General features: G+C 37.8%; 1 protein-coding gene across 11 annotated transcripts in view; it reads left to right on the top strand.

The window, feature by feature from the left end:
• Positions 1-12,881, top strand: part of STK11IP (serine/threonine kinase 11 interacting protein) — a 45,542-nt gene that overhangs the window by 14,762 nt on the left and 17,899 nt on the right. For all 11 annotated transcript variants that reach the window (XR_015696421.1, XM_087713445.1, XM_087713466.1 and 8 more), the window contains 8 exons: positions 4,407-4,536; positions 4,662-4,765; positions 5,170-5,259; positions 6,834-6,875; positions 7,209-7,379; positions 7,796-7,877; positions 7,973-8,311; positions 11,999-12,189. Coding sequence is in view for 10 of the 11 variants with exons in the window: in XM_087713445.1 (XP_087569571.1) it covers positions 4,407-4,536; positions 4,662-4,765; positions 5,170-5,259; positions 6,834-6,875; positions 7,209-7,379; positions 7,796-7,877; positions 7,973-8,311; positions 11,999-12,189 (1,149 nt within the window). In the remaining variant the exon portion in view is untranslated. The remainder of the gene's footprint in view (positions 1-4,406; positions 4,537-4,661; positions 4,766-5,169; positions 5,260-6,833; positions 6,876-7,208; positions 7,380-7,795; positions 7,878-7,972; positions 8,312-11,998; positions 12,190-12,881) is intronic.

The raw sequence follows: 12,881 nt of genomic DNA, 5'->3' as shown, positions 1-12,881 counted from the left end.
TAATGCTCCATTTTCTGTGTTTCTGCTCTATAAAGTTCTTGAAGTTCCTTATATTTTCCTTGTTATAACAGTTCTGAATAGGTAAAATATATACCAAAGATAGAGTTCTTCTAGCATCCTGAAAATAGACTTTTACAACATTGCCCCTTTCGATTTGCTTCTTTCTATTTTATCTTTTAAAGTTAAAAATGTTTATTTTTATTTTTGGGGTGAGAGGCTATTTTAAATATTTTAATTACTTTTTTTTTACTTAATTATAGTAGAGGTAGGTTTCTGCTGGTTTGACCAGGGCGAACAGGTAGTGGTGGCAGCGGGAGGCCCCGCCCACCTGCTTGGACGCTTCTGTGCATGTGCAGAAGTATTATGCACACTCATGAGCAAACTGGTAATAAAAGAAATTGAAACCTACCACTGAATTATAGGTATTCAATCCTAGTAATGTATGTAATTATTTTTCATTTTCTTACAAAAAGGCACTTTGGTAGTTTTAATTTCAAGTTTATAACATTTAAAATATATTGATAGATAAATAAAATCTTGAAATTTTTGTGCCACAATACGCTTTTAATTTTTCCATAATGGTAATTTACTAGTGGTTAAGTATTCATCCTACCCATAAGAGTGGGGGCCTATAATAAATTCAAATTTAGTTTAATATTAGAGACAAATTTCAAGGAACAATTGGCTTTCTTGTTGTGACACTCCATAATATTATTAGTACCCTTTGTGACTTACGGATGGATAATTTTATGTCTTGGGATTTTTTTTGCACTAGGTCATGTTTATGCACATAATGTTAAATTTATTATCTTGACTCCTGAATGCTAATAATCAAGTAATATAGATGTTTATGGATTTTGCTATAACCTCTTTACACCTTTCTAGTGAAGGTGGGCAATTGCACTATGACTTCCAATATTTTAAGCTCAAGTATTACATTTAGTATATTACTGCCAATATTTAAGCTCAAGTAATACATTAAGTAATGTTTTTAATTATTTATAGCAAGAAAGTGGAGAAACAATATAAAGTTCAAAAATAAATTATTTAGGAAAATTTTGGAAAAATTAAGGCTACCATTCCAAAGTAGTATTATACCAAGACTTTAAATCTCAGTTGAATATAGAACTATACAGATACTGGAGGAAGAGGAATGCTAGTAATTGAATTTGTAAGTGGTTATAGAATCCAGTTGACAGAATTAGATATGTTGCTCTTAGTAGTTGGAGACAGGAATAGTCCATAAGTCTTGATAAATAAGGCCACAGCTGCATCTTGACCAACAGAGTGTTCCAACAGTGATTAACAAGTCAGATGCCCCGGAAAAAAATAAGTAGACTGGCATGATTAATAACTTATCTGTTGTAGGAAACTTTGAATCAAGACTATTTCTGAATTCCTTGTTTGAATATTTTGATTAAAGTCAACATGAAGTGGGGATTGTCATACTTGGATTTCTAGAGAATGAAAACAGTTGGTTGTTATGAGTGCACTAATGACACATCATTCAATAGGTAGTCCTTGACTTACAACTATTTGTTTAGCGACTGTTTGAAGTTACAGTGAGGCTGAAAAAAGTGACTTACAAATGGTTCTTTTGACCATTGCAGCATCCTTGCGGTCACATGATCAGAATTTGGGTCCTTGGCAACTGGCATGTATTTATGATACCTATAGCATCCCAGGGTCATGTGATTGCCACCTTTTACATACTCTTTCTGGGTGAAAGCTACTTTTGATCTGTATTCCCAGTTGGTTTAGTGCTTTGAAATCTTTGGTGAACTACAAGAGATCTCTAGGCCTAAGGGACAGGATGGATATACTTTTCCTAACTTGCTGTTGCAAGTATATAACTAGATAAATAGATAAGCCAAGAAATTAAAAGATACTTGCTCCTGGGGAGGAAAGCTAGGGCAAATGTAGACAGCATACTAAAAAGCAGAGACATCACCCTGCCAACAAAAGTGTTTATAGTCAAGGCTATGGTTTTCCCAGTTGCAATGTATGTCTGTGAAAGTTGAACCAAAGTTGGGCGCCAAAGAATTGAGGCCTTTGAACTATGGTGCTGGAGAAGACTCCTATGAGTCCCTTGGACTGCAAGGCAATGAAACCGCTCAGTCCTATAGGAAATCAACCCTGACTGCTCTTTAGAAGGCCAAATACTGAAGATGAAACTCAAATACTTTGGCCACCTAATGAGAAGAAAGGACTAACTGGAGAGGAGCCTAATGCTGGGAAAGATTGAGGGCAAAAGAAGAACGGAATGGCAGAGAATGAGGTGGCTGGAGGACGTCACCGAAGCAGTAAGCGTGAGCTTAAATGGACTCCAGAGAATGGTTGAGGACAGGAAGGCCTGGAGGAACATTGTCCATGGGTTCGCAATGGGTCGGATACAACTTCACAACTAACAATAACTACAAGATAAATAAAAGTTTGCAGGGGGGATGGTATTTAAAATGCTTTGCCTTCCTCTAATGAACTTACCTGATTTTTTTCTTGATAGGCATGTCTGGTCCTATGTATCACTTCTTACAAACACACACACACACACACACACTATAACATGGCTGACATGCATGAGAAAGGAGGTCCAATACATTTAGAAGAAAGCCCAGATTGGAGATGATTTAAATAATCTTAGGAGTTGACTGCAGTCCATGCAAAACAATCTTCCCTATGATAAGAGTTACAGCAAATGTATTTCAGGTTTAGTGGGTCTGCCCTAAACACTAAATTGCTGTGTTTAAAATCCGTATCTTCATAAAGAAATTGTAAAGTATGAGGAAACAAATTAGCAATTGCACTAAATGCTTCTTGGATGGGAGAACTGCCAGTCCTCCTTGGCCACCAGCATCTTCTTGCTGTGTAGTTACTGCCCTCCTTATTTCCAAGGGCCTCATGTGGCTGTCATGTGCTAGTTGGCTAAGAACAGAGATAGGTCATATGCAGCATTGGCAGAGTATCTAAATATTTTAAGATAAAAAGTGTTCTGCCAAGGACTTTAATCTTTTATGCTTTCATGAACACTTGATCAGATATAACTAGCTGATGGGAAATACTTTTGATGTGTTTTCATGAGGCGCCAGGTACCGTATTTTTCAGAGTATAAGATGCACCTTTTTTCCTAAAAAAAGAGGCTGAAAATCTGGGTGCGTCTTATTTATCGAATACAGCATTTTTTGCCTCCTGAAGCCCCTCCCCCTTCACAAAAATAGCCGTGCATACCCTTATGAAGGCTTTCAGAGAGCTTCTGGAGGCTGGGGAGGGCAGAAATGAGCAAAAAATGGGCCGTTTTTTGCCCCCCCAGCCCCCAGCAGCACTCTAAGCCACCATAAGGCTATGCATGCAATTTATTTGACAAGGCCCATTTTTGCAAAAAACGGGCTGTTTTTTGCTCTTTGGGGGAGGCATGCCCCCAGGAGCACTCTGCAAGCTCCCCCCCATGGCTATTCATACCTTTTATTTGAAAATTAATGGGCCTGTTTTCATGAAAAACGGGCCATTTTTCAGAGGTTTGCAAAGCTCTTTAACTGATGAGAAATATATTGATCAAGTGCTGTTCCAGCAGAAACAAAGTCTTAAGGTTTGTCAGCGATTTCCTTCTCCAGCACATGGATAAATACACCTGGAAACAAATACCTACCTACCTAGTCTCTCTCTCCCTACCTACCTACTATGTTTCTCTCTTTCTCTTTCTCTCTCTATCCCACTACCTACCTACCTACTCTCTCTCCTTATCTACCTATTGTATTTATGTATCTATCTCTATTTCTCTCTCTATCCCTTTACCTACCTACCTACCTACCTACCTACCTACCTACCTACCTACCGTATTTATCTTTCTTTCTCTCCCACTCTATCCCTCTACCTACCTACCTACCTACCTACTCTCTCTCCCTACCTATCTACTGTATTACTCTCTCTCTCTCTCTCTCTCTCTCTCACTCACTCACTCTCTCTCTCTCTCTCGTTTTCTCTCTCTATTCCTTTATCTACCTATCTACTATATTTCTCTTTCTTTCTCTCCCTCTCTATCCCTCTACCTACCTACCTACTTTTTTTTTAATTTGCCTCTTCAAAACCTTGGTGCGACGTATACTCCGAAAAAATATGGTAAGTGGCAGCATGTAGCCTTTGATCTCACAATGCTATGCAAGGTTTATATTGGGTTTATATTTGGACAGGAAATATCAGCAGAGCTATGCTGAGAAGGAAATACTAGTGGGCTAAACTGGAAAGTAGAAAAAAATCGCACAAGAAGGCAATGGAAAATTATTGTTGTTGTTGAGAGAATGACATATGGTTACGGTTGCAAAGAACTGAGGAGAAATTACTTTCAGTCTGAAAAAGAGAATGGAGAAGAATATGACTCAGTAATGCTGAAATTTATCATCTTCTCCCTGCAGGTGCTAATGGAGCTGGAATATTTAAATGTGGCATATAATTTCCTGCCTAAGGTGCCTGAACTTGGGCTACATAGTCGGGCTAAACTGATGAGCCTAATTCTCCGATACAACCACCTAGCCAACATTAATGGTAAGGATATAGTGAAAGGGCTAAAAACTTTCATAAAATATTGGACTAGATTGGAGAATTGAAACACAGTTTGAAAAAAGGTTGGCTTCTGTCTAATGGTACGTACTCTGCTTGCTTCTTCACAGGTGTGGAACAACTGTCAAATCTTCAGCACCTAGATATTGCCTATAATTTGTTGCTGGAACACTCTGCCTTAGCACCATTGGCTTGGTTGCATAACTTGAGAAGAGTGAGTATTCACTGTTATTCCGTAGTATTAGGGGTAACAGTGGCTCAGAGTGAATGCTGTTTAAAACTGTACAGAATCTGGAAAATATGATTAGTCAGTAATAATTGCAGAGCACTGATTGGTCATAGTATTTCAGTATTGGATGAATTAACTCTTGGGTGAGCAAGGGTACTGTAGTAGTGAGAAAGTTGGGCCCAGCGTCCTGCTTCAGATTTTGCCATGAAACTTGGCCTGTGGTCAACTCTTAGCCTAACCCAGGTGCGGAGGAGATTTATGCATGGTACCTTGAGAAATGTTGGGAAAGACATAGCAACACACTGTTTTTTAAATCCCAGAAAAATGGAATCAGAGGGGCATGTCTGCGGCAGTGAATATAAGTGTTCTTTTTTTCCCCCATCTCTAAGTTGCATCTGGAAGGAAATCCTTTATGGTTTCATCCAAATCACCGGCTTGCTACTCTAGTGCATTTGTCTCCTAGAGCTATTTCTTGTAATGTGAGTATCCAACCTGTGTTGTCAGTTTCCAGAATTACAGTATGAAGAAAAAGTAACTTCATCTGTTTAAAACAGTTGCCAATAGTTCTGTGTTTAGGTAGCAATTGGTTTATATATTCCTAATACAGTAAAGCAGCATAGCTGTATGGTGGAATAAAGGAGCTAATAAGTCCATAAGATGAAATTGTATCAGCCAGACACATAGCATGTGTTTATTCAGAAATGTTATCACCTTTTTATGAATAATTAAAAGATTGGACTAAAGTGATTAGTCAACAGCAAAATATGTAAGTATTAAGTGGGTATTAAGTATTAGGACTGGGATGAGAGCCAGTTTGGTGTAGTGCGAAACCAGGAGACTGCAAAATCTAGTCCCATTTTAGGCATGAACCCAGCTGGATGACCAGTCTCTCTCTCTCTCTCTCTCTCTCTCTCTCTCTCTCTTACCACTCTCCTTTAGGAAGGAGAGCAGGACAAGGCACTTCTGGAATCTTACCAAGAAAACTGCAGGGACTTCTCCAGACAGGTGCCAAGACTCAAAACTGACTTGAAGGCACCAGCCCCCACCCCTCACCTCCTAAAAACACAGGATAACAGGGAAATTGCAGCAGGATAAAGTACTGCAGGAATTGGAAGCCTGTTTGCTCCCAGAGTCCCGCAGGATCATGCTATCAAAATCAATGTGATTGTGATAGCACAATGTGATTGTGGTAACATACCCCAAATCTTCCATTAGACAGAAAAGGCTGAAAATTGTATCACTACAGGTAGTCCTTCCTTACCAATGATAATTGGAATTGGGACCTCTGTCATTAAGCACCAGAGTCATGAAGCACAGCATCATGATTGTGCCAACTTACAATAGCAGTTCTGTCAGCCCCAGTTGCTGTTGTTAGGTAAATCCCATGCGGTTGCAATGTCCCACGATCACGTGATTGCCATTTGCAACCTCTTGCTGCCTTTCCTATTGACTTTGCTTATCAGAAGCAGGCAGTGGAGGTCCCAAATGGTGATCACAGCACTGTGGGATGCTGCAGCACCATAATTGCAAGTTATTGTCATAACTTTGAATGGTCACTGAATGAGTGGTTGTCAAATGAGGGCCACATGTAGATATCTTGGTCTTTGAAGACCAAAAATATAAAATATAAGTGCAATCTCCTAGAAAAGAAAATATTATATTCCAGTTTAGAGCAACAAGTTTGCCCCTGGTGCTTAATTTGTATATTCCTTAATTGAGAACTGTAATTGAGGTTAACTAACTTCTCAAAACAGATTTAGCACCAATTCTGCTTTGCATATCCAGGAGTTGGTGGGCTTCCTGGAAAAAAAAGGATTTATATGGCATTACGTAGAGGAGAAGAAATGTAAGACATTACTTCTGTTCCTATGTTTTATTTTTTTGTGATTACCATACAGTTTCCACATATTGGTGTTAGAAAATATTTTTATTTGCTGTCTTATTTCCTATTTTTAAACCATTCTTTAAGTAGAAAGTAGGTTTGATAGGTTTTATTTTAATAAAGAAATGAGCGTGTAAATATTTTACTGATACAAATTTTTTGTAATGCCAGTTCCTCCTTGATGAAGAACCCTTGTCTGTCTCCAGTTTACAGGTAGGAACACTTACGTAACTGTATATGTTCCAGATTTGTATTACAGTGAAAATGTGGGTCCAAAATCTCCTTTCATCTGAAGTAGTTTCATTCTGTGTTTTCATTACTGTATGATAGAATATGCAGAGACCAATAATATTTTTGTCCATTCAAGCAAACTCTATTTCATTTCCTTTTGCCTGATGATTCTCACTTTAATGGTAATACAAAGCAGCTCCTCAGAATTGCTAAGATGGCATTTTGCCCTAAAGTAATAATAGTAATAAAAAAAGCCTTGGAAAAGATCTTCTTACCCATTTATAGCCTATTGTGGTTTGTTTGTTTTTCACCCAGCACCACTCAAACCTGAATCGTGCCATTGCTCAACCACTCTGCCCTTCAGGCTCAGAGAGAATCATGATAAACCGGAATGCCCTGGAAAGTTCCTATGCTGCAGACCAAAGTGATAGCCAGTCTCCTAAAGACAGCACATCTGCTATACTATCATCTCGGAAGAGAACGAAGGTACTTCTGCCATTTTACATACTTCAGGGTTTGGAATTGGCAGGATTGGTTGTGGTGAGGAAGAAGATAGAAGAAGCCTTTGTTCTCCACTGGGAGCTTTTGTACGGTGTGTTCAGTGATTGTAAGAGTGGAGCAACTCTTTTTGAATAAGCCCTAACATTAATGTAATAACTTATGCAACATTATGAAAAGATCCTTAATTATGGGAGTTGTAGAAATGTTGCGAAGCCAGTCATTAAAAGTGTGACTATTTGAGCTGAAAGCCCTACAGCAGATTGGAATCCCAAATGCTTTCTAAAAAGCTTTCTTTTCAGAGGTATGACATAAATCTGGTGAGGTTAGTATAACTTAACATTTAAGTAAAGAGCTTGAGAGGGTCAATTTTAGCTATTACTTATAACTTTGTTTTGTTACAGGGGAGAATTAAAGTTCGCAGGGCCAGTATTTCTGAGCCCAGTGACACAGAACATGAGTACAGAACTCAACCTCTCTCGGAAGGTGAGATTTAAATTACTATGGACTTCTCTTGCAAGATAGACTGTGCACTGAAACTGTTTTCAAAATGTGGAGTGGTTGGCTTTATCTTCTCACAGATATATTTCAGCAACATCAGGCAGAGATGGAGCGCATGGACAACGTTCGGGATCGTTTTGGGGAAAATTGGCTCCAGTATAGGCGACATCTAGAAGCAGATGGACCCACAAAGTCTACCGTCCACTCTAGCAGCCCCACAGGAGACTCTCTAGACAGCTCTGGTGGGACATCAGAGCAGAAGAAGAGCACCATGCAGGAGCAAAAACTTCCTGATGCTGCAGAAGGAAACGGCCCGGACCTGCCTGATTCTGAAATTGCAGTGGAAAATCCCAAAGCAACAGCAGAAAATGATAGATCAATAGTCAAAGAAGATAAAGATCAGGAAGAAATACTGGAAGGTAAATAGTTCCTGGGCCACTATCCATTTCTGTGGGTAAGTGTGACTCTTCAGACATTTAAATTTCCACATTGGGATTTTCTCACTCCCATGTGCGTGTCTCTGCACGCGACATAATTATATTAGTATGAATATGCATATTCATACGAGTATGTGTTTGTATCATACTCATGAGTATGTGAGAAATGTTTTAAAAACATTTAATTTTTAAACCAATACAAATACATATGTTACACATAACAATTGCAAACAACCACTGAATTTCATTTCAACTATTATCACAAAATATATGTAACTTAGAAACAAAACAGTGAATAGAATCTAGACCAGGGGTATTCAACCTTTTTATACCTACTGCCCACTTTGGTGTCTCAGTAGTAAAATTTTCTAACCGCCCACCAGTTCCACAGTAATGGTGATTTATGAAGTAGGGAAGTAACTTTACTTTATAAAATTTATAAAGCGGAGTTACAGCAAACCCCTACCGTCCACCATGAAAGCTGGAACGCCCACTAGTGGGCAGTAGGGACCAGGTTGACTACCACTGATCTCTAGACTATGGAAATCATATTTCTGATCTTGCCTCTCTGACAGTACAAAGTCATCTCAAAGGCTGAGAGCTGATACATTTAATTGAACCAAATTTACCTGGTCCCCTGTAGCTTTAATCTTTAATTAATAAAGAATATTAATTGTTATGGATTATATATAATGGATATGCCCAAGGCAAATATAGTAATATTGTAAGATGCCCAGAGTTACCCTGAGGGTAATATGGGCAGACAATAAATTTAATAAATAATAATAATGTTCTACAAAACTAATTATATTTTCCACATACATAAATGACAGCCATCCTTTTTTAACCAACTGCTGAGGAGACCAATATGTCAGAAAATGTTTTTTTTACTGGACTAAATAAATTTTTAAACAATAAGAAACATTCAAACATTTCTTAACACACAAGCCATTGATTTGAATTTGAATTTGAATTTATTAAAATTTATAGGCCGCCCTTTTCCCTGAGGGGATTCAGGGCGGCTTACAATCACAAGGGAGGGAAGTGCAACATCAAAAACAAAACAAAATGTGAACAAAGAAAAAAATAGTAAAACACAACTTTCGTTCAACAATCAAACACTCGGGCGGGTGAATTAGGAACCTATCCCCAGGCCTGCTGGGAGAGCCAGATCTTGAGGGCTGCGCGGAAGGTCTGGACGGTGGTGAGGGTACGGATCTCAGCGGGGAGATCGTTCCACAGGGTCGGAGCTGCAACAGAAAAGGCTCTCCTCCGTGTGGTCGCCAGTCGGCATTGACTGGCAGATGGAATTCTATGATATTTCAGTTCTGTATTCCAGTTTATTTGTATATTATTCACATATAGCCACAGTCTTGGTTTTTGGATCTAAATTGTTATTTTAGCCTTTGTAAAAAGTTTCTTCAATGAAGATAAAAATTATCTGGGTTCTAAAGTTTCGAGTTTGTTAAAAAAATCAGGATAAAACAAGGAGCACAGCAATAATTTTAACTGAGTATATTCCCATTCAGATTTTTTAAATAAATTGTAAAATCCTGAGTTTATAGGAAAAAGTAAACGGGGTGAAACAAAATATGACTTCTAAGCTAAGAGATATTTTGAAAGCAATGCATATATTATTTCTCTTAAATATTTACCCAAACCCCAGTCACTGACTAATTTTCATAGAAAGAACAAATGCCTAGCATTTCTGCTTTCATATAAAACTGGTGATTATAGATTTCCTGATTTCAAAGCATATAAATAGGGTTTTTTTCCTTAACCAATAATAATTTGGAATGGAAACTAAATGTCTTGGTTCAACTGCCTCACTGTGAATATTATTAATTGATAACATGGAAGTCTTAGAAACTTCTTGATTCTAACTAGGAATTTACTGATGTTTCTAGTAGCAGCAGAAAATATTTGGGCCCTATTGGGCAAGAAATTAAAGTTTGATTTTAGGTATCATAAGAACTGGCTGCTTCTAAATAATTTTTATTTTAAAATGAAAGAAAAAGTTTTGAAGTGGAAACCATGAACCAAAATGGAAATAATACTGTTACTTCTAGAAATTTTGAAAAGCATGTATCGGTGTATATACAACAGAAAGAAGCAGCACATATAGATATTGATTAAGTAAATAGCTGCTGAATCATTTGTCTATAAATAAGATTGTTTGATTCCTATCTGCATATATCAGCCATTCTCTCTTTATGTACACACCACACAAAACCATACAGGTAACACATATTCTGCTGCTGGTGATGAATGAAGAGAAGAAATTGCTTCACTGGGAAGGAAAGAGGGAGTGGAAGCAAAATTGAATGGGGTAGATTAAGAGACATTGAATAGGGAAGGGAAGAGAAGAGAGACTTAAGTAATGCAATTAAAATTTAGCCTTGACGTTAAGCAGGCAAGCAGCTCCAACTGAAATTAATCTTCAGATGCTTTCAGGCTTCTTAGCATCTTTGTCTGTAGTCATCCTGAATTATAAAAACATATACAGTAGGCACTTTCTCCAATTCTTTTTTTAAAAATCCTTCTTTCAGGGAAACTGAGATGGGAGCCACCCTCTATTGAAAAATATCCTTGTTCTTATTATAGACATCCTTCTGGAGAAAGTAGTCCTGCAACCCTGTAGTAGAGTAAAAACAGTTCAGCCTGGGAATTTGTAGCAATTTACCAGAATAGTGTACGTAGTCATTTTATACAAAATTCAGGAACTAATTTGTGAAATAAAGATATATAAATTTTAATATTGAGATTGCTACAGAAAAATCTGTAACTATCCAACATTTGACACAAAACACATTTACCCTATGTTTCAATCCCATTGAAGTAAATAGTACTGGATAACTATCATGGAGATAGTTGGTGACTAGGGGAGGTTTTCTGTTCTTTGCTCCTTCACAAGGAAAGGAGTGTAAATATGTTCCTCTCAATTTCTGGAATCTGCCACTGTTATTAATAGAATGTTCTTCACGTGAGCTTTTATTGCTTCCCTCATCTGTGTTGGCAACATCTCCAGTGATGCCAAACAAACTAAAAATAATTTGCACAGCCAGTGAACATGGGATGTCAAATCAGTTGAGCTTATCAAAAAATCTACATTCAACAAATCACACTGTTGATGCACTTGGAAAGGCAATTCCAGAAGCAAATAATATTTACTGAGAAATGAAAAACTTAACGCCAGTTAAATGTTTTACTTCGATAGAATCTACATCCTACTTTTGATAAAGGAGATCTCAGATTGTGCCTTTGACCTTATTTGTGTTTGAGATATTTCTTACAGAATGAATGAAGCTACATTTCTCCTTTGCTCTTTATAAAGAATTCTTTTGTTCAGTCATATAAATGAGGATATGTTAGAAATTAGTTTGGGGAGTCTAGTTCCTTCTGACATGGCAATTTCCAACTAGATGGTGGTTGATACCCCAAACCCAGCATTGTAGCCCAAGCAAAATCATATTGTGAATTTTTGTCACTAGAGTATCTTCGCTTACATCCTTTATTATTGTTAAATATCAAAGCTGTCTCATTTTTCATGGTTTTTGAAACCCTGTGGTTTCTGTGGTTAGTCTTTTAATATCTGGGATTTCAGGCGTTCTGATCTGCTAAAACTGAATAGGAAACATGTGAAACTAATAATTATATTAATCTCGGCAGTGGATCTTTGTCAGCCTGTGCTAGTAAGCCAGATAGAACGTGATGGCGACCCAGAGCCAGACTGGATCTTCCTGAGAGTCACTGCCCAACATGTTATGGAAGTGGAGCTGAAAGCAGCCAAGGTTTTACACAGGCTGGAACTACAGAGTCTTCAGAAAGCAGAGACATCAAAAATGCACTGGAAAAGAAAGGTGATTTCAGCTGTTTCCATGCCCGATTTATAATAAGCAGCCTATCCTGCAGACTAGTTTGTCATTGTTCAGTGGTTAACTGGATCTCTACGTATATGCATTCTTAATTCTGGGGATACCTGCAGTTCGGGTTTACATGCTAAGCTAAACTGTACTATGTTTGGTTTGATTTCGGCACAGCAAGTTGTGTGTATCTGGCCATAGTGCTTGGTAAGTTGAGACTTATGGCTTTTACTTTTTATGAATCAAGTTTTGTTGTTTAGTAAGTTTTGGCTTCAAGTGATTTGAGAACCTAGACACTTTCTAGAATAGCCAGTGGTACTCAGCTGAGGGTTATATTTGCTGTCTTGTTTTATCTCTCATTCTTGCATTGTAACCTATACACTGTAGGGCTGAAACAAAATATTTTTCTTTTTGAAGGAAAGCTATCTCCTTGAAGGAAAGCTTCAAAAACTTACTTCCCCCACTTCCATTGATTGCATTAGAGTTAGGAAATTAAAAGCTAAAACTAGAAAATTCACAGCTAAATCTGGCAGTTTCTGCATATGTGGCTATAGAAATTTGGAAACTGTAGAGAAAGCCTTTATGGTTTGGGCTCTGCCCACTTTCTGTTTAGTGTTGCTTCTTGCCACAGTTTTAATCCCTGGCAATTTATCATCCATAAAATGAGTGGATTTGGATTTGCAATAGGT

This window comes from Thamnophis sirtalis, unplaced genomic scaffold, assembly GCF_051295495.1.
Source record: "Thamnophis sirtalis isolate CommonGarterSnake01/CBP01778 unplaced genomic scaffold, rThaSir2_p1.2 scaffold_1, whole genome shotgun sequence".
NCBI classification, from domain to species: Eukaryota; Metazoa; Chordata; class Lepidosauria; order Squamata; family Natricidae; genus Thamnophis; species Thamnophis sirtalis.
The sequence above is the reverse complement of the archived record's forward strand: the minus strand, read 5'-3'. Positions and strand labels throughout refer to the sequence as shown.